Source organism: Miniopterus natalensis, chromosome 8, assembly GCF_054644295.1.
Source record: "Miniopterus natalensis isolate mMinNat1 chromosome 8, mMinNat1.hap1, whole genome shotgun sequence".
Taxonomy (NCBI): Eukaryota; Metazoa; Chordata; class Mammalia; order Chiroptera; family Miniopteridae; genus Miniopterus; species Miniopterus natalensis.
In genome coordinates this window covers 19,608,370-19,632,925 of record NC_142088.1, presented here as the reverse complement: position 1 = coordinate 19,632,925, position 24,556 = coordinate 19,608,370, and the positions used below count along the sequence as shown (strand labels likewise).

Below are 24,556 nucleotides of genomic sequence, written 5' to 3'. Positions count from 1 at the left end.
TGTTTTGTTTTATTCTTAAGGAAAACCAGGGAGAAAGGAGGGGACCGAAGTAGAAAAGATTCTATTAAAAATTACCCAACCTCACCCATTAGGCTGATGCTTTCTTTCCCCACTCGGCAAGCCATGGCCATTCTTGTCTTGATGGCCTCGTTCTCAGCTCTGCCAGTGAAATCCCACCCAGCTTTCATTCCTTGCTCAAAACCGGGTCCCTTCTGGTGCCAATCTGATTCTGCAGTGACCTTATTCTTACTTTTAATACCTTGTTTTGGGGAGGCAGGGAGGATCCTTACCTGTGTTCCTCTTATGCAAGAGGGGCATAGTGGTTAGGAGCTCAATCTCCAGTCAAGGCCGTCTGGCTTAGAAATTTAGCTCCACCATTTGTCTTGGAACTGTGACCCTGGGCAAGCTATTTAACTTCTTAGTTTCCTCATCTGTAAAAGCAGGGCTAATAATAGTACCTACCTCATTGTATTGTGTGGATTAAACAGCATAGGGCGTGCAAGGCACAAGGCAGGGTCTCCAGCACGTAAGGGCTATGTTAAGCTCAGCTGCTCTCTTTGGTTGCTTGCCAATAAACACCTTACAGGCAGTGCGGCTCAAGGTCAGGGAGTATTGTTTTGTTTTGTTTTGTTTTGTTTTTAAACAGTAGCAAGACAGTGGACTTAGCACTAGTCACAAATTGAATTCAACATAGAAAAAAGTGAAAGAAGACTGTGATTATGGCATACCAAATATCTTTGTTAAAACAAAAACAGTCCGCTGATTTTTTCCCCCAGATATTTTTAAATACCCAGATCATTGAAGGTCTACAACAAAGAATTTTAAGTTTAGATGAGATTCAGTGTCCTTCAGACTCAAATCACGGTCTCAAAATATAAAGTGGAGGTACAGGAAGAATGTATACAGAATACACAATAGGATAACATTCCAACTAGTTATTGTCTCTTTCATTAGCCATTCTAAAGAAGGAAATGAATTTAAATTTCAACATGCGGTATTGAAGAAGAAAGACTTTTCTGACAATGAGGCCTATAAAGGATTATGAAATATCTCCAGAAAGAGTCATCCCACAAAGGGAATAATAGATGTTTGACGTGTAATATTTCCAACTAACATAGCATTATAACATAGAAAACATTATAGGGCAGGCACTATTGTTTTAAAATGCACATGCAGTGTCATGGAGTAGGCAAAGTGTGGGGTTTAGATTAGGAAACCATGTGTGAATCCCAGAGCTAATATTTATCTACTAGCTGTACAAACTGGGGCAAGTTCCCTCGCCCTCTCAAGCCTCAGTGCCCTCATTCTTAACACAATTGTTTGAATAAGATGATTTATAGGACCATATGTAGTATATATCTGATATATAACAGCCACTCTATTACTGTCAATTTCTATTTCTTTCCTCTTCACTGAATTCATAGAAAGTGCTTGGGATCAAAATAAGGCTTTAATTAGAAAACTGAAAAGGGACCTTGCTCTAGGATCAATTTCTAAAGTATTGAAGCACACGTCAAATTAATTAGAACCCTGCTTACCTATTTACTATTTTCTCGCATGATTTATGTGCGATTTCTCTTGTTGATTAAAGTTATTAATGCTCTTGAGTACCTGAAAGTTTAACTTGTATAAATACAACTGAACTGTATGTTTTCACAGTAAGTACAGGCTCAGCCAACACAAAACCACAAGCATTTTTTTCACTCAGCTATGTGCCAAACTGCTAGGCATTTCCCTAGCACTGGGCTCTGACAGAAAGTGATTACGGGAGTCTTCTTATTCAGGGTACTAGGTAATAGTGGCAAGAGACCTCACCTGAACTCTGTGGCACAGTGTATTCGAAACAGGGAACTTAAATCATTTCAGCAGCTTATGACCTACCAAAAAGAATAGGACCCTGGCCAGGTAGTTCAGTTGGTTGGAGCATCATCCTGACCACCAAGGTTGTGGGTCCGATCCCCAGTCTGGGCACATATAAGAATCAACCAATGAATGTATAGATAAGTGGAACAACACATCACTGTTTCTCTCTCTCTCTCTCTCTCTCTAGTCAATCAATAAATAAAACATTTAAAAGAATAGAATGACATAAAATAGAAAATATCCAAAGTCATTGTGGTCAAAGTATTATTTCACGAAACAGTTCTTTTCAGTTCCATATGTGTGTGTGTATATTTATACAGTGGGTTGGGGCAAAAGGTTTGGAGAGCTATGCTATATGTTATAAGGCTGCAGTTTGTAGCATCCTGCAGTGGTTAGGTAGTAAATAAGACAGACAGTCCCTGTCCTCATTGGCTTTCCAGTGTAGACATAAGATAAAGTCTGAACTGTCCCGGTTGGGGTTGAAGCCTATAAAAATGATGGGGCCTGAGAGGAACTTGAGACCACTTGGCTTAAAATTGTTTCTTTTTTTTCAACTGCTGGCCAAGCTAAGCATGTCTATGGGAAACTTGCTGGCCGATGAGAACATATGACACTGGATAGGTTATCTCATCAAAATACAGCTTGTCGGTGTGATCAAAAGAATGAAAGAAAACAGGAAATGCTAGGGATTCTCTGCTTGGAAAAATAAAATGAACAGGGTTGTGATTAAAGTCAATGAAGGAAGTAGATTAGCTGAACATTAATTAAATTGACCTGTAAGCAAAGATAACTTGAATCCCAAGTGAGGTATTTAAGACTAAAAGAAAGTATTTTTTTTCACACAGCAAGTTCTCACCATATAGAACTTAATTCAAAGACAGAATTATGTTGCAAAGCTTCACTCTGCTAACAGTTGAAAATAGGAGACTCAGCCCAAAGTGGTTAGCCTTGTTGTCTCAGTTAGTGAAGTATTTCTTGAGTGCTCCCTGGGCACAGTACTGAGTTAGGCTCTATGGGGTGGGGAAGTAAAAGAAAATATAATACAGAGTTGTGTGCAGGGAGCTTACCACCTAGTTGCAAAGATAAATAACATCTGGAAGCCCTTGGAGAACAAGCAAGGGACCATAGTAGGGAACGGAAGGGGCAGAGTGAGGAGAGAAGGTTGCTTTGGGTTGGAGGAGATCAAGGCCCCAACTTGGGAACTGAGTGATTGTGGGTTGCTCTCAGAACCGAGTCTCTTTTGCTTCTAAAAACTGATGAGAGTGCTTGTGTAGATTCAAGAAAATGCATGAAAAACTCTAGCACAATCCTAGCACATAGAAGATACTATACCAGTGTTTATTGAATCTAAATAGGGAGGATTTTTATTTATGTGGGCAGAGGATATAACATAAGATAAAGGAGGAGTGAGAATGTCTCCTCTGCAGTACAACAGGAGTTGTGTGCTGAGAAATGGTAGAAAATAAGGAAGTAGGGTGTAGGGCAGGGCCCAATTAAGAGGACTTTGAAAGCCAAGCCAAAAAGTTCACACAGATATAATAGCAATAAAGGACCACTATTTGTACTTAAGCAGAAAGGATCTTCTGCTATTTAATTATTCTAAAAGGATCATCTACTATTTAATTATTCCTCCCCCCCCTTTTTTTTTAAATATATCTTTACTGATTTCAGAGAGAGGAAAGGTGAGGGAGAGAGAGATTGAAACACCAATGAGGAGAGAGTCATCGATCAAGCCCACAACCGGGCATGTGCCCTGACCGGGAATCGAACCCCGATCACCTGGATCCTAGGTCGACGCTCAACCGCTGAGCCACGCCCGGCCGGGCATTCCCCCCATTTTGTAGGACATGATCGATTATACCATCTGCTCCTCAATCAAGGTAACTTGGCAGTTGTTAATTGACTAACATTGTTCCCTGAGTTTTGCTGTCACCACAGATGGTTCTAGAAGAGAAGAACAAAAGATTTGCAAGAATAGCTTTCATAGTACAAGTTTCTTTTAAATTATAGAGGGGAGAAAAATCAATATTGACCAACTAGGAAGAACTAAGTAAGTATTTATGCAGTCATCAATCAGTTCAGTTTTCTCAGAGATTACTACCATGATGTTTTATATATTTAAATGTTTTAAATGTATAAAGCAAGAGCAATTAAGTAATTTAATACCAACAGAATTTATACTTCAGATGGGGAAAGAATGGGCCATCTCAGTTTGTGGTAAGATACACAGATGCTTCCTGTTGCTTTGTCCAGAACGATGTTAACATTAACCTCAGAGGAGGCCGTTAAGCCAGCCCTGAGCTAGATGGCAAGCGCTGAGTTTCTCTATGTGGAAGGAGGGAATTGTTACCAAGTGTATGAGCAGCAAAGTCAGAGTACTTCACACAGTAACCACTGATGATGCGATAAATTACTATTCAATCGCTACAGTGTGTGTCTATTTCTCTGAAATGAAGCTAAGGAAAAAAATTATAGTGAAAGAGACTCATGATACCATTCTTAGCTCATGTAAATACTCCAGGCAGGCCATTTGTCTTTTTTTTTCTTATTGGAAGGGAGTTTCTGTCTTGTCTGAATCAAACTGTTCAAATAGTGTGTTGCTGAGTTCTTTTTTGCTTCTATCTTGACCAGTTCAGAAAACTTCTGAAATGTTTATTCTTTGAAGCTGTTGAAAGACTTTTGTGTCTTTATAGTTTTACATGCTAACTGCTTAATTTGAAATAAAAGTAAAAAAGCAAACATCAGCTCTGACTGGGTGGCTCAGTTGGTTGGAGTGTCGTCCCATACACCAAAACGTTGCGGGTTCGATCCCTGGTCAGGGAGCAAACCAAAGGCAACTGATCCATGTTTCTCTCATTGATGTTTCTCTCTCTTTCTTCCTTCCTTTCTCTCTAAAAATCAATAAAAACACATCCTCGAGTGAGGATTAAAAAAAAAAAAAAGCAAACATCAAAGCAGCACCACAAAATGCCTAAATTGTCCAAATTTTCATTTTTGGGTTGCATCCATCAATAATATTTGTTTTCATTAATTTATACTATTGCATCAAAATACTCCAACTCAAAATACTCCAACTCTCCCAAAATTAAGCTATCTTAAAATAAAATTGGAATTATTAAAGACAAACAGTAAGCAGCATAACTGTTACTATTTCAGCTAAGAATCTTAAAACACGTTACATACTTTTCATGTTACCTAACAATTGGAAAAACAAGTTCTAGCAAGTGAATTGCTTAAGATTACTAGCCCAGTTTTAGAGAGAAGTAACTATAGTAGCTGTGTTTTGTTGTAATTTTTGTTCTTGCTAACTAAACTTACAGGCTCAAATTTCACCAGTTTACCAGCAATGCCCTTTTTCTGCTCCAGACACTGTCTTTTTTGTCTTTTCTGACCTCAACCCTTCAGAGGAGTATTGTTCAGTTATTTTATAGACTGTCTCCCAATTCAGATTTGGCTGATGTTTTCTCATGATTAGATGAGGTACTGTATTTTTGGCAAGAAAATGTCAGACCCGTGTGATGTGTCCTTTTCAGAGCATCTTATCAGGGAGGACGTGATGTGGAGGTGTCATGAGGAGCTGAGTAGTTTTCTGCGGCTGCCCTAACAAGCCGCCACAGACCCAGCACCATAACTCCCCTCTTACTATCTCACAGTTTTTGGAGGTGAGACGTCCAGGCAAAGTATGGGTGGGTGGTCCGCTCAGGGTCTCGGAAGGCTGAAATCGGGGTGTCGGCTGGGCTGTTCCTTATCTGGCCCTCCTCTCCCCAGCTCATTCAGGCTGTTGGCCGAATTCAGTGTCTTGGTTATAAGACCAAACAGCTCTCTTGCTGGCTGGCAGCTGGGGAATCCCTCTTAGTGCCTAGAGGCCGCTCTCAGGGTCTTGCCGTGTGGCCCTGCATCTCCAAGGCCAGCAGGAGAGTTTCCCTCCTGTATAATCCCTCTCGCGCTTTTAATCTCTGACTTCTAGACCCAGATATTAAAAGGCTCATATGATTAGGTCGGGCCCAAACCAATTCTCTCTCTTCCTTCAAGTCAACTGTGTCACCTAATGTAACCGAATCCCAGGATTGAAATCCATCATGCTCACTGGGTGATTGTGTGAGGCATAGAGACCAAAGCTGGGAAGGGGGGAGGAAGCAGTTACCGTAGAATTCTGCCTACCACGCTAGTGATATTAACCTTGATTAAGCTGGTGTCTTCTGGGTTTACCCACTGTAAAGTTGTGTTTTTCCATTTATAATTTTAAAATATATTAGGGGAGATCCCTGGCCAGTGTGGCTCAGTTGGTTTGAGCACTATCCTGTTCACCAAAAGGTGGATTCAATTCCCACTTAAGACATACCCAGGTTGTGGGTTTGATCCCCTGTTGGGGTGTATGGAGGAGGCAACCTGTCGATTCCTCCTCTCTCTCTCCCTCTTCCTTCCTCTCTCTAAAAAACAAACAGAAAGCAATATATATGTATATATATGTGGGAGATACTTTGAACTATGCAAATGTTCTATTTCTCCTCAAACTTTCCTGTACTAATTTTAACATTCATCAATGGAACTGTCCATTCTCCATTTATTTATTGTTTGATTATTTAATTCATTGCAGACTCATGGATATATATTTTATTTGGGGAGTTATAATTCAATACTATCATTATTTCATTCCAGTTATTCCAGCGTTAGCCAGTGGGAGCGCTTTCAAGTTAGCTTCTGTGCTTTTCATGATGTCCATCCTTTTTGAGCACTTCTTAACTTTCTGACATCGTAAGATGCTCTAAATTCATTTGTGTTTTTTCCTGCCCCAACCCCAAAATAAATCACTTTTCCAAGGATAACTCTGGTTTTAATCCAAGAGAACTAGAAGTAAATTTCAGTTTGTATTGGCTACAAATTAGTGTGTCTATAGGTTAGGTACAGATTAATGAATGTATAGTTTCCTCTTGCTGTCCTAACAAAATGCCACAAATTTAGCGCCTTACAACAACACAAATTTATTACCTTACAGTTCTGCAGATAAGTCTGAGAAGGGTTTTGGTGGGCTGAAATTAAGGTGTCAGCAGGGCTGCTTTCCTACTAGAGGCTCCCGGGGATACTGTTTCCTGGTCTTTTCCAGCTTTTAGAAGCTACCTGCTTTTTTCACTCATGATCCCTTCCCACTCTCTTTAAAGTGAGTAGCTAATCTCTGACTCTTGTCCTGCCCCACTCTCACTAGGATCCTTCTGATTACGTTGAGCCACACAGGTAATCCAGAATAATCTCCTTATCTCAAGATCATTAACTTAATTGTATCTACAAAATCCTTTTGCCATGTGAAGTGACATATTCACAGGTCCAAGGGGTTAGGACTTGGACATATATGGGAGCCATTATTCTACCTATGATGTGAATATATTTGGACTAATAAGACAATCACTCCACATAAGTCAGACCAAAAGGAAATATTCCTTTAATGATGGGTCCCTTTTTACTTTTTCTTCTTAGCCCAGCAAGTCACTTTTTAAAAAATTGCAGTCTATTTGCACATTTGTCTAAACCCTTCATAAAAGTAAATGTCATTAATCCTGCATTGGTAGAACACGGATTCCGACTGTCCTCCAGGAGCAGTGAAGAACTTCTGCTGATCCATCTGTCTGTCCTTGTCCTCCATTTGTCTGTCACCAGCAGCACCAATTTTACAGGATCATGCCCAGTTGTAAAAGCAGGGATTATAATTTCCCATGATGCATTACTCTGCTGTCCAGACAGCTCATTTATATAACCTGTGTGTACCTTGCTGATTGGGAATTATATTGCTAGAGCCAAATAATAATAATTTAAATGTTCTTTCTCTTGGCTATAACTGTGCACTCACTTTTTATTTATTTATTGAGCAAATGTTTATTGAATGTCTGACTGCACAAGACACTGCAATAGACATTGGTGATGACCAGTAAGATGTAATAAGCCCTGATTCAAAATACTGTATTGGGATATTGCTTTTAGTAGGTTAATTTCAGGAAGTTATTCAAGTATCTAATACTTATATACTTATTTCCTGTCTGGGAGGTTGTTTCTAAAACCAAGGTTTCCCCATTCTTATTACTTTTAACTAACTAGAAACAAAATTTTGATGTAAAGTATTATATGTAAAAGCTATTTAATGCTTTCTATTCTAGTACTAACCTATAGATTGGTTGCATATTAAATAATGGGCTTCTAAGTGTATATTTTCATTCTTTTTTTTTAAGGATGAAATATCAACAACAACTAACACTTATTAAGCACTTGCTACACCTGCCCAGTGCTTTACACAAATTAAATTATTTACTCTATGAGGCAGGTGTTATCATCATCAGCCCCATTTCAATAGCTAACAGTAATAAAGATGACATAGCTGGTAAGTGGTAGAGCCAAGATTTAAGTCTGGGAACTGATTCCAGAGCGTTCTCCCGTAACACACAAATCATGTGTACATCACATAGTGTTGACACCCAGTAAATGGTGTTGGATATAATAAATGCTCCAAATTGATTTTTTTTTTTTTTTTTTTTTTTTAGAGAGAGGAAGGGAGAGAATGAGAAACACTGATGTGAGAGAGAAACATCCATTGGTCGCCTCCCGTATGCACCCCAACAGGGGATCCAACCCAAAGCCTAGGTATGTCCCCTGACAGGAAATCAAACACAACCTTTCAGTGCACAGGACGAAGCCCAACCAACTGAGCCACACTGGCCAAGGCTCAACATCCTTTTCAGTGCACGTACAATAACTAGAGCCCAAGACATTGCAGACTCAGGTTCACCATTGCTTTTGCTGAAATCATCTCTTTAGCTTGATGGCACGACTCAGGGAGAATGTAGCTCCTGACATAATTATTCAGAACAAGGCTCAGTTATTACTAGTATCTGTTTTGCCATGGCCCATTACTTTCTGTAATTGGTATTTGCTGACTTGAATGTTTGTGTCCTGTCAAAATTCATGTTGAAGTCCTAATGTCCAATGTGATTGTATCAGGAGTGGGCCTTTGGGAGGTGCTTAAATCATGAAGGTGGAGCTGTCATGAATGGGATTAGTGTTTTTATGAAAGAGATCCTGCAGAGCCGCCTAGTCCCTTCCACCAGGTGAAAACACAGCAAGAGATGGCCGTCTATGATCCAGAAGAGGGCCCTCATCAGAACCAGACTATGCTAGAGCCACGGTCTTGAACTTCCAGCCTCCAAAACTGAAAAATATTTAAATGTCTGCTGTTATTATAAGCCACCAGTCTGTGGCATTTTGTTATAGCAGCCCAAACAGTATTATTTTTTGCAGTTCTTGGAAGGAAACTCTTGGGTAAATAAATTTATGCTGCCAGATTCTTAAAAATATATTTTATTCATGGGGATTAGGGGTGAGGTGGTTTTACCGAAGTTCGGATGCTTTTGAAGATTCACAATAAAGTGATAGGTTTTCCCTAAAAAATATGTATATACATATGTATTTTTTTATTCATAACTAATCACAAAAGAATGTTTTTTATGTTTGCTTTATTTCTACATTTGAGTACTTGCATGTTTCACTCATAGAAATGAGTAACTTTTTCTATTCTAGGATACCCAAGTCTAACTTATTTTTATGTTGCAGTTCACAGATATTTCTCAACTTAGTTTAAAAATATATAAATCTAGATAACTTAGAAAGAGGAAAAATGATTTCAATTTATATCCACATTTGTACAAGTCTGAAATATGGATACACTCAACAAGAGGGAACATTATTCAACATAATTGAAAGTTGGGGAATAAAATAGAAGATGAAATGTGTGAAATGTGATTTATGTAGTCCAATAAAATACACATAATCTAAAGTATATTCAAAATAAGTTTATAATTTGAAAGTAAGTTTTGTCAGCATACATATGACTACATGTGACTGATTTCTACTGAATTGTTCATCGCTTAGAAGTGATTTTCATATATAAGGTTATCAATAACTTTAAAGAAATAGGAGATAGTGTCCTGAAGGACGAATAAATTGTACAGGGTTTGGCAAGAGTAGGTTTACAGTTGTGAGTACATGAAACACAGAGTTAATAAAGCTATTATAATAATCATAACCTGCATGCTTTTTTCCATATGAACAACTGTAAACCTACTTTTGGCAACTCCTGTATAGCATTAAGAAAGGGTTTCTAGACAATAAATGGATTATTTTATACATTTCTGTATTTTCCAAATTTATAGGGAGGCAGTTACTCAACATTTGACAAACTAGATAACCTTAGACTCTTTGCTCTGGATGATTTGGTTATTAGCTTGCCTGAGATCAAAATTTTAAGACCTTTAAACTGTATTATGAACATAGTTCTAAAGATACAGGTATTTATTATTTAGGAGCAAGACAGTGCTAACAATTTTCTTTTTTTAGAGAGAACAGTAGTCTTAGCTTTTAAAATTAATGAGTGGCCTTGAAAACTTTGTCCATTAATTTATTCATAAAATATTTATTATAGTGAGCCTACCTGCTGAAAGTATACAAAAACATACCAATGGTCACACACAGCAAGTGGCTGAGAAATTATGGTCTCTGCTAGAGGTTCTGATGCAGTAAAGCACATGTATGCATTTAGTGACCAAAAAGATACCAGGTCTCAATTTCCTATTGGGCCTATAGTTCTTTCCCTAGTCCCTGGATGGGTATCCCTCCATATTAAGTGTTTTGTTTTGTTTTTCCTGTAATGTTTTTATTGATTTTAGAGAGGGAGAGGCAGAAGCATTGTTCAGTTGCTTCCCGTACACACCCCAACCGAGGATCAAACCTGAAACCTGGGTATGTGCCCTGATCAGGAATCCAACCAGTGACTTTCAGTGCTTGGGACGACACTCAACCAACTGAGCCACACTGGCCACAGCCATATAGGTGTTCTTAATGATACATATAAATTGTGTATGTTCATAATTGTGCCTATAAAGCCATTGGTGGTAGATGAAGTAGATAGTATATAATGACCACATTTTGCCAATGGAAAAAAAAAAATCAAAGCCCCAGTCATTTAAGTCAATCACCAAACTATCACGACCCAGGCCTAGTCCAGGGCCCTTTTGCTTCCAGTTTACCTGTCTCTACTACTCAAATAACAGAGATGACATGAGGAAAGGGCACGTGGATAATTACTTCATCTGGTAAAGGCCTAAGATGACTTTCGAGTAGTTTTGCTAGTAAAATTTTAAACATATCAAAAGGATAGCTTGTTGCCTCTGATAAAATGCTATCTCCTCAAAACATGATAAATTTGGAAAAACTTTTTCTGCTCCAAGAAAAATGTGCTGATCTCTCACCCCATAATGTCATTTCAAGGAAGGTCTTTACAGATATACTTAGAAAAGAATGCAAATATTTATGTACAAGATATTTATTTCTGCATCATCTGTAAGAGTAAAAAACAAAACTCTAGAGAAAGCCCTAAATATCCCATCAATAGGGGAGCAGTATAGCATAGTGGTTAAGAATTGCCTGGATTCAAATCCCATCTCCACAGTTTACTAGATGTGTGATTATGGACAAATTTATCTCACTGTGCTTTTAGTTTACCCATCTGTAAAGTGGAGTTAATAACAGGGTCTACTTCATTGGCTTGTGATAGTATTTAGAACAGTGCCTAATCCATAGTACATGCTCCATATATTTTAATTATCATTATGTTAAAGGGGGACTGGGATACATTTTTGGTAGAGGCACACAATGGAATACTAGGCAACTATTTTAAAAAGAGAGCTCTATGTACGTAACCCTCCAATGCCCAAGAAAACACTTAGCTAGAGAGGGGCTAAATTTAAATTTGGTGTATATATAGATATTGAAAAACAAGTTTTTTGAGCTCTGGTGGAAAAACATTTTGGGGTTTTTTGGGAAGGAAGGTGAGAGGCTTTAGAGCAATGAGGACTGTAAGGAGAGAAAAGAGTAGCTAACACTTTTGATGTATGTTTGGTGGATGGCTTCAGGGGAGAAAAGGGACCAGGGCAAGAATTATGGACCCTATAGGAAATTGAGATCTGGCATCTTTTTGGTCACTAAGTGCATACCTATACCTTACTATACCAGAAACTCTAGCAGAGACAGTAATTGTGTGCGATCATGCTGAGTCAGAGGGTGAGTCAGCCCTGCTCTCTGGGAGGGAGGTGCTCACAAGGGAAAAAGAATGACCTCCTCCTGGGCAGCAGGGCCAATTTAGGAAAATTCCTTGCCCAGTGCCCTAATCAGTATCTTGATGCCTGAGAAAAATTAACTGTTATTCCCAGGGGTGAGCATTTGGCTTGCTCTACTCAATCTTGAGGATCAGGCCTAATTGGAGTTAACATCAGAAAGTTCAAACTTAAGAGGACATTGGGTACTGTCCAGGGAGTAGAATAGAGTAGGCACAGTCCTTGCCCTGCAGCCTTAATTGTAAAGCATTAAGGGTAGTAACAGGTCACCACTATATTAGAAGCACAGAAGCTCCTAATAATCTGGTGGCTGGATTAGCATAAAGTTTTCTGCCCCTCCCCTTAGGGCGTTTTTCATTTTCCTTCAGAAAATTGCTTTTCTTGCACAAGGACTTAATGAATTAAACCACAAAACATGAATAGAAGAACCAATTCCAATGAAAAAGATCACAGTGGAATAAGATGTGGACTCTCAAGACTCCAAAATATTATGAAAAATGATTAGGTATCTCTTTTCTGGCAATCAAAAGATTTACCACACTTTCCTAAAACCACTTCTTTTCAGGTTATTTGTCCTAATGTCCTAGATTTGGATAAAAATCATTCCAGTTTTATCAAAGGGCAATATATTTTACATACCAAGTCACAATGGAGGAAAGGTGCAGAATACATGAGATGACTGACAAATCTGAACCTGTTGAAAATGCACCTTAGGTATAAATGGGAACGGGGAAGGAAAGTGACAGGTAAGAACATTGGAGGAAAACCATAGAGATACAGAGTGAAAGAAGTAAGGAATACATCCCATCTCTATGGAACACAAGGTTTAAAGAGATGGACACACACAGGTGGCTAGTCAGGTGTAGGATAAACAAGGAGAGGTCATAGGTCAGAGTGTGGATACACACAGGAGTTTCTAGGGAATAATCCTAATTTCCCTAAGGGAACGCTGCTGCCCAGGGATACACCTCCTCATTCCCTCCAGGTTTGCAAGTACAAAACAAGCCCATCCCATGAAGGGGTGTGGCTATTTGGTTCCTGCTACTGAACAAACAGTAAATACTCACTTTGTGCTTTATGGGAATTGAAGTTTGGGTTTTAGGAACTACATGGAGGCATATATTCTATCATTTCATTTTATATCTGCAACACTATACCTCAGATAAAAATCTTGTCCGTTCTGGTCTTAAAAAAACAGGCCAAAAAAAAATTGGCCTTTATTCTTCTTGGCAGGGGAAATTAAAATTAATGAAATTTAGTCATGCTTTACTGCTCCTTTTAGACTTCCAATGTTATCCCAAGATTTCCCAGCAGCAAAGTAGATGCTCCTGTTCTAGAACAATGGGCCAAGGTCACCCTATCTCTAGGAACACAAAGAGTTTAAGATCTCAATAGGTTCAGTTCCTGTCCTACTTTGATCTTGTGACTTACTACATTCTTATAATACGAAAAATAATTTATATGAATAATGTATAGTACAATGTCTGGCAGGGAAATTACTTGTCCTGCTGAAGATGATGGTAAATCCTGTGAAGTGGAATAGAAGACATTGGGCTCCACTCTTGTACTCAAACTGTGATACTAAATGTTACATGAGGAAGATTACTTCATTTGGACCTGGTACTTACCCATCTATAGCAACCTAAGCTGGAGGATCTATAAGCAACCTAACACAGACTAATTTCCTCCTATAAATAGCCTTAAACCCACAAAGGGCATTTCCGTTATCTGTGGCAAGGTTCTTGAGCTATATTTAGATGGCTTAAGAAATTGAGACAAAGGGAAGGGCTTCAACCCTTTTAAAATTGATTTTAGAGAAAAGGAGAGAGATCAATTTGTTGTTCCACTTATTTATGCGTTCATTGGTTAATTCTTGTATGTGCCCTAAGTGGGAATCTAACAGACAACCTAGGCGTATCAGGACAATGTTCTAACCAACTGAGCTACCTGGCCAAGGCCTCAAGTCTATGGTATATATGGATACAAAAGCAATAGCATTGGGTTATGTGGTAAGTTAACCAGAAAACAGTTATAGATTAACTGGCATATTACAGAAACTTCACTTTATAGTTAACATGGTCTCTTTATTTTTCTCTGGATCTCCCTCTTCTTTACTGCAGTACATATCACAGGGCCTATGGCAGAACTCCTTGTCCCCCAATATCTATCCTTGTATCAGTTTTAATTCTTTAACCCTCCTCTCCCATCAAAAGGTGGGATGTATGTTCCCTCCTCTTGAATATGGGTGGGCTCTGAGATTGGCTTGACCAATAAAGTACAGAGTAAGTGATGCTTACTCTATATAACTTCTGAGGTTAAGTCATAGAAAGCCTTTTAGCTTCTTCCTTGGTCTCTAGTACTGTTCGTGCTCTTAAAGCCCTAAACTACCCTGTAAGTACAACTGTCCTGAAACTGTCATGCTGAATAGGCCACAAGTAGATGCTCTGGAAGATAATCCCATCTGAACCTGTCTTCCCAACATTGCAGCCCAGGAGCCAAACCTGAGTGAAGATGCTATCTGGGGACTGAGTCTTCCAGCCATCACTGCTCCAGTCCTCAGCTATTAGTCATCCCCAAATATTTCTGTGGTGCTCTTTCTGTATTTTGGACCCATGGAATCATATAAACATAATAAAATGGTGGTTGTTTTAAACCACTAAATTTTGGGGTGGTTTGTTACACAGCAGGATAACTAAAACACCTCTTAGAATCTCTGTGTCTTAGACGCTGGCTAGTTAGAGGCTTTATTTCCTGTCCTCTCTTACAGGGGAATGTGGCTGTAAGTCTTGCCTATGGGATGTGAGTGGAAATGATGCAATTTCCAAGTTAAGTCAATAAAACATTAAGTGCTTGTTGTACACTTCCTCTCTCTCCCACTTCTTGCTGGCTGAGACGGTGATAACTAGAGAACCTAGGATCCCTAGACATTGCAGTTGGCTGTCACAGATTAGATTACCCAGGTGGCAGACTCAGCAGAGTTTAGAGTTCAGAATGTTTATAAAGGAGTTCCCCAGGGGTCAGCACCTAAAGGGAGGGGAAGAAAGCAGAACTGGGCAGAGGGAGAAGTTGGTCTGCAATGCAGACCCAATGATAGCCTCAGCCAACCCCAGAGAGAGCTCAGGAGCTAAAACAGCCCTTCAGAATTGTCCTCCATTGGGTCTAGATGGCCTTTATACTTCCACATGGATCAGTCATTGGATGTGGATCACCCTGTCACATGCTTTTGTTAGGTTATAATTACAACATACTAGTTATCTATTATTGCATAACAAAATAACCCAAAACTTAGTGGCTAAAACCAACATTTATCATGTTACAGTTTCTGTGTGTAAGGAATTCAGAAATGTATATGGTTGCAGTTAAACTGTTGGCTGAGGCTTCAGTTATCTCAACTCAATTAAGGATCAAAGGATTCAGTACACTCACATGGTTGCTGATAGGGCTCTTCCTTACCACAGGGACCTTTCTTCATAGGTTGCCTAAGTGTTCTCACGTGGCAGGTGGTGATCTGAGAGGGAGAATCAGAGAGAGCCCAAGACAGAAGCGACAGTCTTTTTAAAACCTAATCTCAGCAGGGACATCCCTAAATGAAATCAGTAAGGCCAGCCTACACTCAAGGAGAAGGGATTACATTAAGGGTGGCATCCCGGCTGGCAGGGATCATGGTGGGGGGCTTAGCGGCTGCCTACCATGCATAGCATGCACACAATTTTGTATCCTGTTTTTCAGTTTTCACCAACTTACATGTTTTGTTTTGCTACATGGTCTTCATTTAAACAATGTTTTTAAAGTTATGAAAGCAATATATTCTTGTTGTAAACACTTTCAAATGTTCAACTGATACAGGTGTAAAATCCTCTCTTCAATTTTTAAAAAATATATCTTTATTGATTTCAGAGAGAGGAGAGGGAGAGAGAAACATCAATGAGAGTCATTAATCGGCTGCCTCCTGCACGCCCCCTACTGGGGATCGAGCCCGCAACCCGGGGGCATGTGCCCTGACCAGGAATCAAACCTTAATGTCCTGGATCCTAGGCGGATGCTCAACCGCTAAGGCACGCCCAGCCGGGCAAATCCTTTTCTTTATGCTATTCCTCATACTAGTTGAAAAACCCAGAGGTATCCAAAATTTAGTCTTTTTAATCTGCTGAGAAACTTCACATACACATAAACATATATAGATATAGATGACAGAGATACATATTATTGTATATTTAATGTTCTTGATATATCATGGAGCTCGTTCCATATCACCATGTAGAGATCTGGGTCATTCTTTTAAACATCTGCATACTTCATTTCATGATTATACTAAAAATATGTTAAGCAGTCCCCTATTGATATTTACATTTTTTATTTATCTGGCAAAAGATGCTAATGTACATTCTTACCCATATGTCTTTGCAAATTCATGCTGGTATATCGTTAGGAAAAATTCCTGGGAAGTAGAATGCACATTTAACATTTTGATGGGAACTGTAGTGTATGAATGTGAGTGTCCCTAGATAATGACTAACACTGAGTATCAGGACATTTAAAAATTTTGTCCGGTTCAGCCATGACCAACTCTGTATTATATACAGACCTGTGTTAGACAGTTATGGCATTACTGTAACTCATGTTTACATACCTTTTATTACACAGTTAGTTTCTTGAAAGCACAAACTTAATTGCATTTCTTTGTAGTCCTAGTACTTAATATCATACTTGACACACAGTAGACACTCTGCAAATGTTTAATAAATGTCAGGATTGAATTTAAGGCTTTGAGAAGTCGGAAGAGCTGGTTCAAACCACAAAACCTGCCCCCAATTAGCCCCTTACTCTCTCTGGCCTCCATTTTCACAATTATAAAATGCATGTGTAATACCAGGGTTTTTTTCTACAGTCCTTTTCAGATCCAAAATTATATGCTTCTACGAAGGAAATTAAAAAGTTGTTTATCTTATGCTCTCTTTACATAACAATTCAAATTAAATATTATGAACTAATCACCAGTCCTAGACTATGCATTTGCCATATTTTTCAAGACCAATGTATTGCCTTTCAGTTTAAGTTATTTAAAAAATATTACGATGTCTAAGGTTTTGAAAATCGGTCATAGGTAAGTCAATCTTTAATATTCAAAATTTTTCAGTGGTTAAAAAACCACAAGAAAACACTTTGCAAAGGGTATTTGGTTCTGAGACCCTTATTCTCTTAAAACCTAGACCTTAAGTCTAGTCACAGTTTTCTCATTAACATTTTTGTCTCTTGGGCTAAATTAAATAAGCCAACTAATTAGAATACTATGCAATTGTTAAGATACTTATGTATATACACAACTTTTTGTTCCAACAGATCTTCATATTTTTCATGTCTACTTATTTCCATAAGTTGAGTCAATCACAAACATAAGGTCTAGCCATGCTAAGATAGTATTAGCCTTATAAAATGTCCTAAAAAAATAGTTCGTCATACTCATGTATAGAATTAATTTCTGCATGAACTGTAATCTTCAAGGCCACACCAGGCCTTTATTAATGGGATTGTAATGACTCTGCGAGTGACATTTTAACAGTGGTCATGAATGACAATGTTAACATTTAAAAAAACCCTCTTACCACTGCTTTGTTTGCTAAGCTGCTTTAGGTCCTCTCTCCTTGGGAGCTTGAATAGTGGTGGGGTAATTTTTCTGGGCAGCAGTAAGGCTGATGGTTTATATTAGCCAAAGTTTTACGCTGGCAAAAGAATCCACCTGTCCACTTTTATGCACATCAACAGATCTACCCTTTCTATCACCAGCATATAGTTTTCCCTCTTCTGACAGCACCATTTCATGTTTTTGCTGTTTTAAGGATTAGAATCCAACAGACTCAGTAAATCTTACTATGACTGGTAAAAATTCCATCAAAATAAGCAGAATTCTGCATAATAAATTAATTTTCACAACCCTGGTGGATGGTCTGTAGTAGCAGTATTTCATTGATTGGGTTGACCTTGACAAGCTATTTAATTACTTTGAGCCTTAGTAAAGGAATGCTTTTCTTGAAAAAAATACCACCTGGAGGTTATATTAGTCATAACTTCCCCTGACAATCAATGGAATTGAGTTTACATCAGGAAAGCAGAGGGGAATAAAGATTACAAAACCAAAAGATATGGAGCATGGATTTTGAAAAAAATTTAATATAGGTTTAGATTATCTCCTAGGTTAAGTGTAAAATTTTTACTTTTTGTTTGACAATTAAAAACTATGAAAACTATTAGTTTGTTTTCTATTCCTGGAATAATTTATTTGACTTAATACTATACATGATGCTAATATAATGAATATGAAACATCAATGAGGACCTAGATTATGTATCTCTTGAGACCTCCCTCATTCCAAGGGTGTCTGTGAGTGTAATCTATTATCCAAAGAAAAATGTCATATAGCCACCATGACATTATATAAACAGATTCAAGAGAATATAGGAAAATATGTTACACATTAAGTTCCTCAATACTAACTCTTAGAAGTAACAACCTACGGAGTATGTATTAATGGACAGGGAATTATGTGTAGCAGTTATGAACAGTAAATTCTGGAGTCAGAGAGAACTAGACTTGAGTCTGACTTTTTTGCTGTGGCCTCGGGCAAGCTACCTAATACCCCTGGGCTTCAGTTTCTTCATCTGTAAAATGAGATAATACTACCTCATCGGGTCAGAGCAAGGACAAAACAAGATCACACATTAAAACCGAGTACTTAGCACATAGAAAAAGCTGAGCAGTCATTAGCTGTCATTATATAATCTTCCAAGATACATACAATATATGATTATATATTTTTTCTATGTACCAGCCTGACAGAATGCTTAAATCTTTTTTTAGCAATTTAAAAAAGGGGGTCCTAATGGAGCTCTGCTTATTTCACTCATTTACAAACATAAATGATCTATAAACAAAAATTCTTATTTTAAGGACTTTCTTTGTATTTGTCATGAAGACTATCAACGCTTTTACATGAAAAAGTACCTGTATACATGTTTATTAAACTATTTAATGTTTACATAAATAAACATTCTTAGAAGCTCTTTGATGACTGCAATATTGTTTTCAAATAAGCATGACAGAACTTTAAATATTACATCATTCAGATTATTTTTTAAAGAGATAAACCTCTAAGAGATTACTCCAACATAATTGTCCATTAAGTATTTGTAGCAAAACTGGGTTTCTAGTAGATGCTTCAGCATATGGATGGTTCCTCTACTGCCTGGGCACCCTCTGTGACAGCTTTAACACATTTGGCCATTGTTTGTGAGGCTCTGCTAATTGAATCTGAAAAATATTAAGAAAAAGTGCATTTTGAAAAAAAAAACATAGTAAAACTTTTTCACATGTTCAGGAACAACAACAAAAAAAGGCTATATAAAACTATGCAACTGTGTAAATTTTGTGAGCTCAACCAACAAATTCAGAAGATAAGTCCCTTATTAGCTAAATGCTTTTAATAAGTTTTCTCCTAGGTATGATTAAATAATTATATATGGCCAAACAATGGGCTGGTGTGCAACCATTAGACATATTAAAGTAATACCAACACTGGAAAAATATGTTAATACATACTGTTACTGGAAAAAAAAGGTCACACTAAAATCCATTGAACTGTACACTTTATAGGTAAATTTTATGATATGTGAATTATATTTCAATAGCTATCCAAAAAACCCCCATAGTAACTGAATAATCTGTTTTTGTTAAAAATAAATATATGTATATCCCTGAGTGACTGACCAAAATGTTAAAAATAAATATAACTATTTCTGGGTAGTGGGATTGGTGAGTTTTTCTTGCTATTTTTAGCTTAGGTATATATTCCACAGTGAATACAACTTTTATAACATAACTAAAAATCCTATTAAAAATCTTAGATATAAATTGTACCAAAAAAAAGTAAAAGATACTCCTATGTGCTTTTAGATAGAAAAAAAATTTTAAATCATCTTTCAACTACCTCATAACCTGATGTTATATCAAGTGTTGTAAGATCTACAGTTAACAAGTTTTAGATAGTCTGTATTTCTTAAAAATATTCCTAACACCTTCCATCAGAAGCACCATTTAACATGTTTGACCACTGAAGTGTTTTGATTCTTCTGCTATAATTCTCAGGAAAACCTTCACAGAAAAATTCTCCCTAAACTGCTACACAGTGATTTTACATACAATAGTAAAATTTTATATTTAAAATCTGTTAGCTTTTCCTGCATTTTCAAATTCTGTTTACATTTCAGAAAAAGAAATTAGAGTAAAATCAGAAATATGAATTACACTGGTTCTGATGTTCTAAAAATCTTCAAAGATTAAAAATATCAAATACTACCATTAACATGTTGGAATCATAGTGCTAAATTAGGTAATCTTATTCCTGACCACCTTTCATACTTAGCAGTCATGCTGACAACTACATACCTGTCATATAGAAGTCTTTTATTGTTAGCTGAGGTGGAACAAGGGGATCAGCAAGTAGTTGCTGGTTCACTAGCTGCAAAAAAGGAGTAAGAGATCAATAATAGTATTAAAAACTACTACTGTTACACATTATTACCAAAACTGCATATAGGTAAGTTTTTACCTTGGAGAGCTCACTTGCTTGCTGGAAATAATTAGCTCCTTCAACGTCATCATATCGAACAAGATTCGGAGAGACTTCTTCCAGTCTGCTCCTTACTTGATCCAGAGTATCATATGGAAGAGTTATACCTGCAATCTATAACATATCAGGTCCCAAAAATTGACATAAAGCTTTAATACTTAAAATTTTCAAACAATACAGGGGTGGGCAAATGTAGGTTTACAGTTGTTTATAGGGAAAATACAAAAATTAATAAATAATAATACAAATAGTCTGTTTCGTGTGCTCACAACTCTAAACCCACTTTTGCTCATCCCTATATGTAATTGTGACTATGGTGAAATAATGCAGCACTACTGAAAAACCTACTGGTGTCCATTAGTGTGTATATTAAGCAAGTGGTTAAGTGGGGAACAAAATTGTCAAAAATTCTACTAATTCATAAATAGCTGTCAGTACATTAGTAGTTTATCTTTAGAAAATAGACTGATTATGAAATAAATGATTAAAGAGGTAATGCTATGCTAAATGTAACTGCTTCTGCTAACCTGCCTGTTATTGATCATATACAAAGTTCACAGACAACTGTATATTATTCTAAATCTCGTAATTCTTTTTACAATAAAAAGAGTTAAAAGAACTATCATAAGACAAGTCAAAAATTAAAACACCAATTTCAAATCCCCATTTGTTAAAATACGTTTTTCCTATAGAGATAATTCAAATTGTCTTTGCATTTCAGACTTGCATCTTCCTTGACTTTGAAAATCATTCTAACAAGCTAACATGTTAAGCATCACCAAGAACAAATACCTCTGAGAGGGCTCTTATAATTTTCCAGTCTTCTCTCGCCAAGCCGGGAGGAGTCACTGCTACTTTAGTCTGCTGAGCTCGGCCCTCAGTATTGACATAAGTGGCAGACTTTTCTGTGTAAGCAGCGCCTGGGAGAATAACATCAGCCATAGGAGCTCCAACGTCACCATGATGTCCTGTGAGAAGATGGAAAATGGCAAACCACATTTTAGTAAAAAAACTGATTAGGTACTATTACGTGAACACAGTATACATCCTTTTAAAATCCCATTTTTAAAATTTAAAAAATGCTTTAAAAATTAAAACAATGTAGTACTAAAGTGCTGGAATAAAAATTAAAACCCACCTTGCCCACAATTCAACTCCCTTCCCAAAGAAAATTACTATTAAAGTATTTGATATATATCTTCTCAGATTATTGTTTGCAAGTACACAAATAAGTATATCATACACACATATATAGTGGGCAACTAGGTATATTATTTCTCTTGATGATTACAAGGTAGAAATGCTCAGATGACCATTAGTGAAATTTGATAAAGTAGACTGAAATGGTGAAAGAAAAGTGTACAACAAGAATAAGACAATAATAATATCAAAAACGGTATATACAGAAAAACTATAGAAAATAGTATACTGAAAGACTCTCACTCATTAAAAGTTTAACAAAATGGGGGAAAAAGAGAAATGAGTTAAATGAAAGAAAGTTATAGAACAATATATAAAGTTTGATCTCACTTGTGTACATGTCTGTATATGCATAGGAAAATATATGAAGCATGCATATCAAACTACTATCAATAAATATCTCTGGATAGGACTAGAAATAGAATTTGAGTTTATGCAGTGTGGTTTAACTTTATTAAACTAAAGATACAAACTACTGCCATGAAAAAGCCTATTATAAATTTATGGTATTTATGTGCAAAATGAAGTGGAAATTATGTAATACTTTTCTCTATAAAATAGCCAGAAAACTCTGGACTCCATTTATTCCAGGAAAACCTGATTTCATTTACAGTGAAGGCGAGTTCAAGAAAATGAGTCAAACATAAAGAGCCCAAGGAGCACTGTTAAATATAATTCATTCAAGTTCTGTAGCACAGGACTCAGGATTTTTAATGTTGTACAATGTTTCTTTGAAAAGCTGAATTTTAATGTTATATAACATTTCATTGTGTAAATAAACCAGAATTTAAGCATTCCTGTTACTGGGAGCATTTAGGTTTCTTTTAATTCTCTGCTATTAAATAACATCAATAATTCTTAATAGCAATATCAACTATGTAACAAAGCCTATAATCTGGTTTTAAAAATATTGGGAAGGTGTGTGTGGGAAACTCCTGGATGGGAAATATTCAATCTAATGAATATATTGCTGTACAACTTTTAATATACATCTGGTGTCACAGATGCTATTACCTTGATAAATAATGAAACAATCCTTTGGCAAATCCTGTCGAGTGATACAACCTCCATCTGCTCCCAGGAGAAACAGCACTTTGGGAGGGTTCTTTCGAATTGCTTCAACTCCAGGTTTATAGCCAAGGTCTAAAGCAGCTACTTGGCTTGCAATCCTGTAAAATTAGGGATTTTTTGCATAAGTGCATTGTTGTCACTATAAAAAATTAAATGTGCCCTGGCCAGTGTGGCTCAGTTGGTAGGAGCATCGTCTCATAGACCAAAAGGTTTTGGGTTCCATTCCCAGTCAGGCAACATACCCAGGTTGAGGGTTCAATCCCCGGCCAGGCCAGGGCAAGCACAGGAGGCAACCAAACAATATTTCTCTCTCACATCAATGTTTCTCTCTCTTTTTTCCCCTTGCCCCCCTATCTAAAAATCAATGAAAATATCCTTGGATGAAAATTAAAAAAAAAAAAAAAAAATTAAATGTCATACCTCATCTCTTTTCTATTCAATGCTGTCAAAAACTTTCCCTCACCTTTTTTCACCCATTTAAAACACATGTCAAAACCAAGAATAGCAGTCTTTTATTTCTCAGAATGGCAAACAAAGAAACAAGATGCCTAGGACACTGTGTTTCTTCATTAGGTAATATTTACTGAAATAATTTTGCAAACTTTCTGCCAAATGCAATTGTTTTAAGTAGATTCTTATTCAATATGGTTAAGCCATAAAATACATAAGCCAAACATGGTCAATTAGAAAAAAATCAGGTGATTTTGAAAACCAAAACAGATAAATTTAAACACCATTTATAAAACTGTAATTCAGAGAAAATGACAATTAACACAATGGTGTATGTCTTTATGGAATTTTTTCTGTGAACATGTGTTGTTTTTTTATATTACTCTTATAAGCAGAAAATAATCTTTTAAAGAAGAGGTCTAGAATCACTATACTTTGAACAACTGGGAGTCTTTGGTCTACTTGCCAATTGTTAACTTTCCTTTTAGAAATAGTAGCCATTCTGAGGACTTACTGTGTATAAATTAACTCCTCTTTTACCTATTTGTTAGGGGAGGAGGGCAGATCAAACCAACTCCCCCTAGATGCTGGTGCTGACAAACTCTCTCATGGAACAACAACGAAAGAATACTTGTACAAAAATTTAACAAAAGTGCAAGATTTATATAACAAACAGTATAAAACAACTTTGAAAGAAATTAAAGGCATTAATAAATGGAAAGACATCCTATGTTTATGGATTAGAAGACTTAAGATTGTTAAGATGGCAATACTCCCCAAACTAATCTCTAGATTCAATACAATTCCTATTAAAAATCATAGTTGAGCCCTGGCTGGTGTGGCTCAGTTGGTTGGAGCGTTCTCCCGTACACCGAAAGGTTGAGGGTTGATTCCCAGTCAGGGTACATACCCAGGTTACGGGTTTGATCCCCAGTTGAGGTACATACGGGAGGCAACTGATTGATGTTTCTCGTTCACATTGATGTTTTTCTCTTACATTGATGTTTCTCTCTCCCTCTCCCTCCCTCTCTTTCTAAAATCTACGGAAAAACATATCCTTTGGTGAGTATTAAAAAAAAACCATAGCTGAATCCTTTGCAGAAACTGACCAGCTGATGCTAAAATTCATATGGAATGCAGAAGACCCAGAATAGCCAAACCTATCTTAAAAATGAAAAGCTGAAGGACTCATATTTCC

General features: G+C 37.1%; 1 protein-coding gene and 1 long non-coding RNA gene across 2 annotated transcripts in view; one reads left to right on the top strand and one right to left on the bottom strand.

The window, feature by feature from the left end:
* The first annotated feature begins 3,558 nt into the window (after positions 1-3,558).
* Positions 3,559-22,640, top strand: LOC148092568 (uncharacterized). Its single transcript, XR_015714913.1, has 2 exons — positions 3,559-3,743; positions 21,359-22,640. It is a non-coding gene; the product is annotated as an uncharacterized LOC148092568 (long non-coding RNA).
* NDUFS1 (NADH:ubiquinone oxidoreductase core subunit S1) overlaps positions 18,587-24,556 on the bottom strand; it is a 26,535-nt gene continuing 20,565 nt past the window's right edge. Inside the window, exons 15-19 of the mRNA XM_016196698.2 lie at positions 22,852-23,006; positions 21,430-21,605; positions 20,617-20,751; positions 20,454-20,526; positions 18,587-19,319 (exon numbers count right to left, since the gene is read on the bottom strand). Coding sequence (XP_016052184.1) covers positions 19,228-19,319; positions 20,454-20,526; positions 20,617-20,751; positions 21,430-21,605; positions 22,852-23,006 — 631 coding nt within the window. The 3' untranslated portion in view covers positions 18,587-19,227. The remainder of the gene's footprint in view (positions 19,320-20,453; positions 20,527-20,616; positions 20,752-21,429; positions 21,606-22,851; positions 23,007-24,556) is intronic.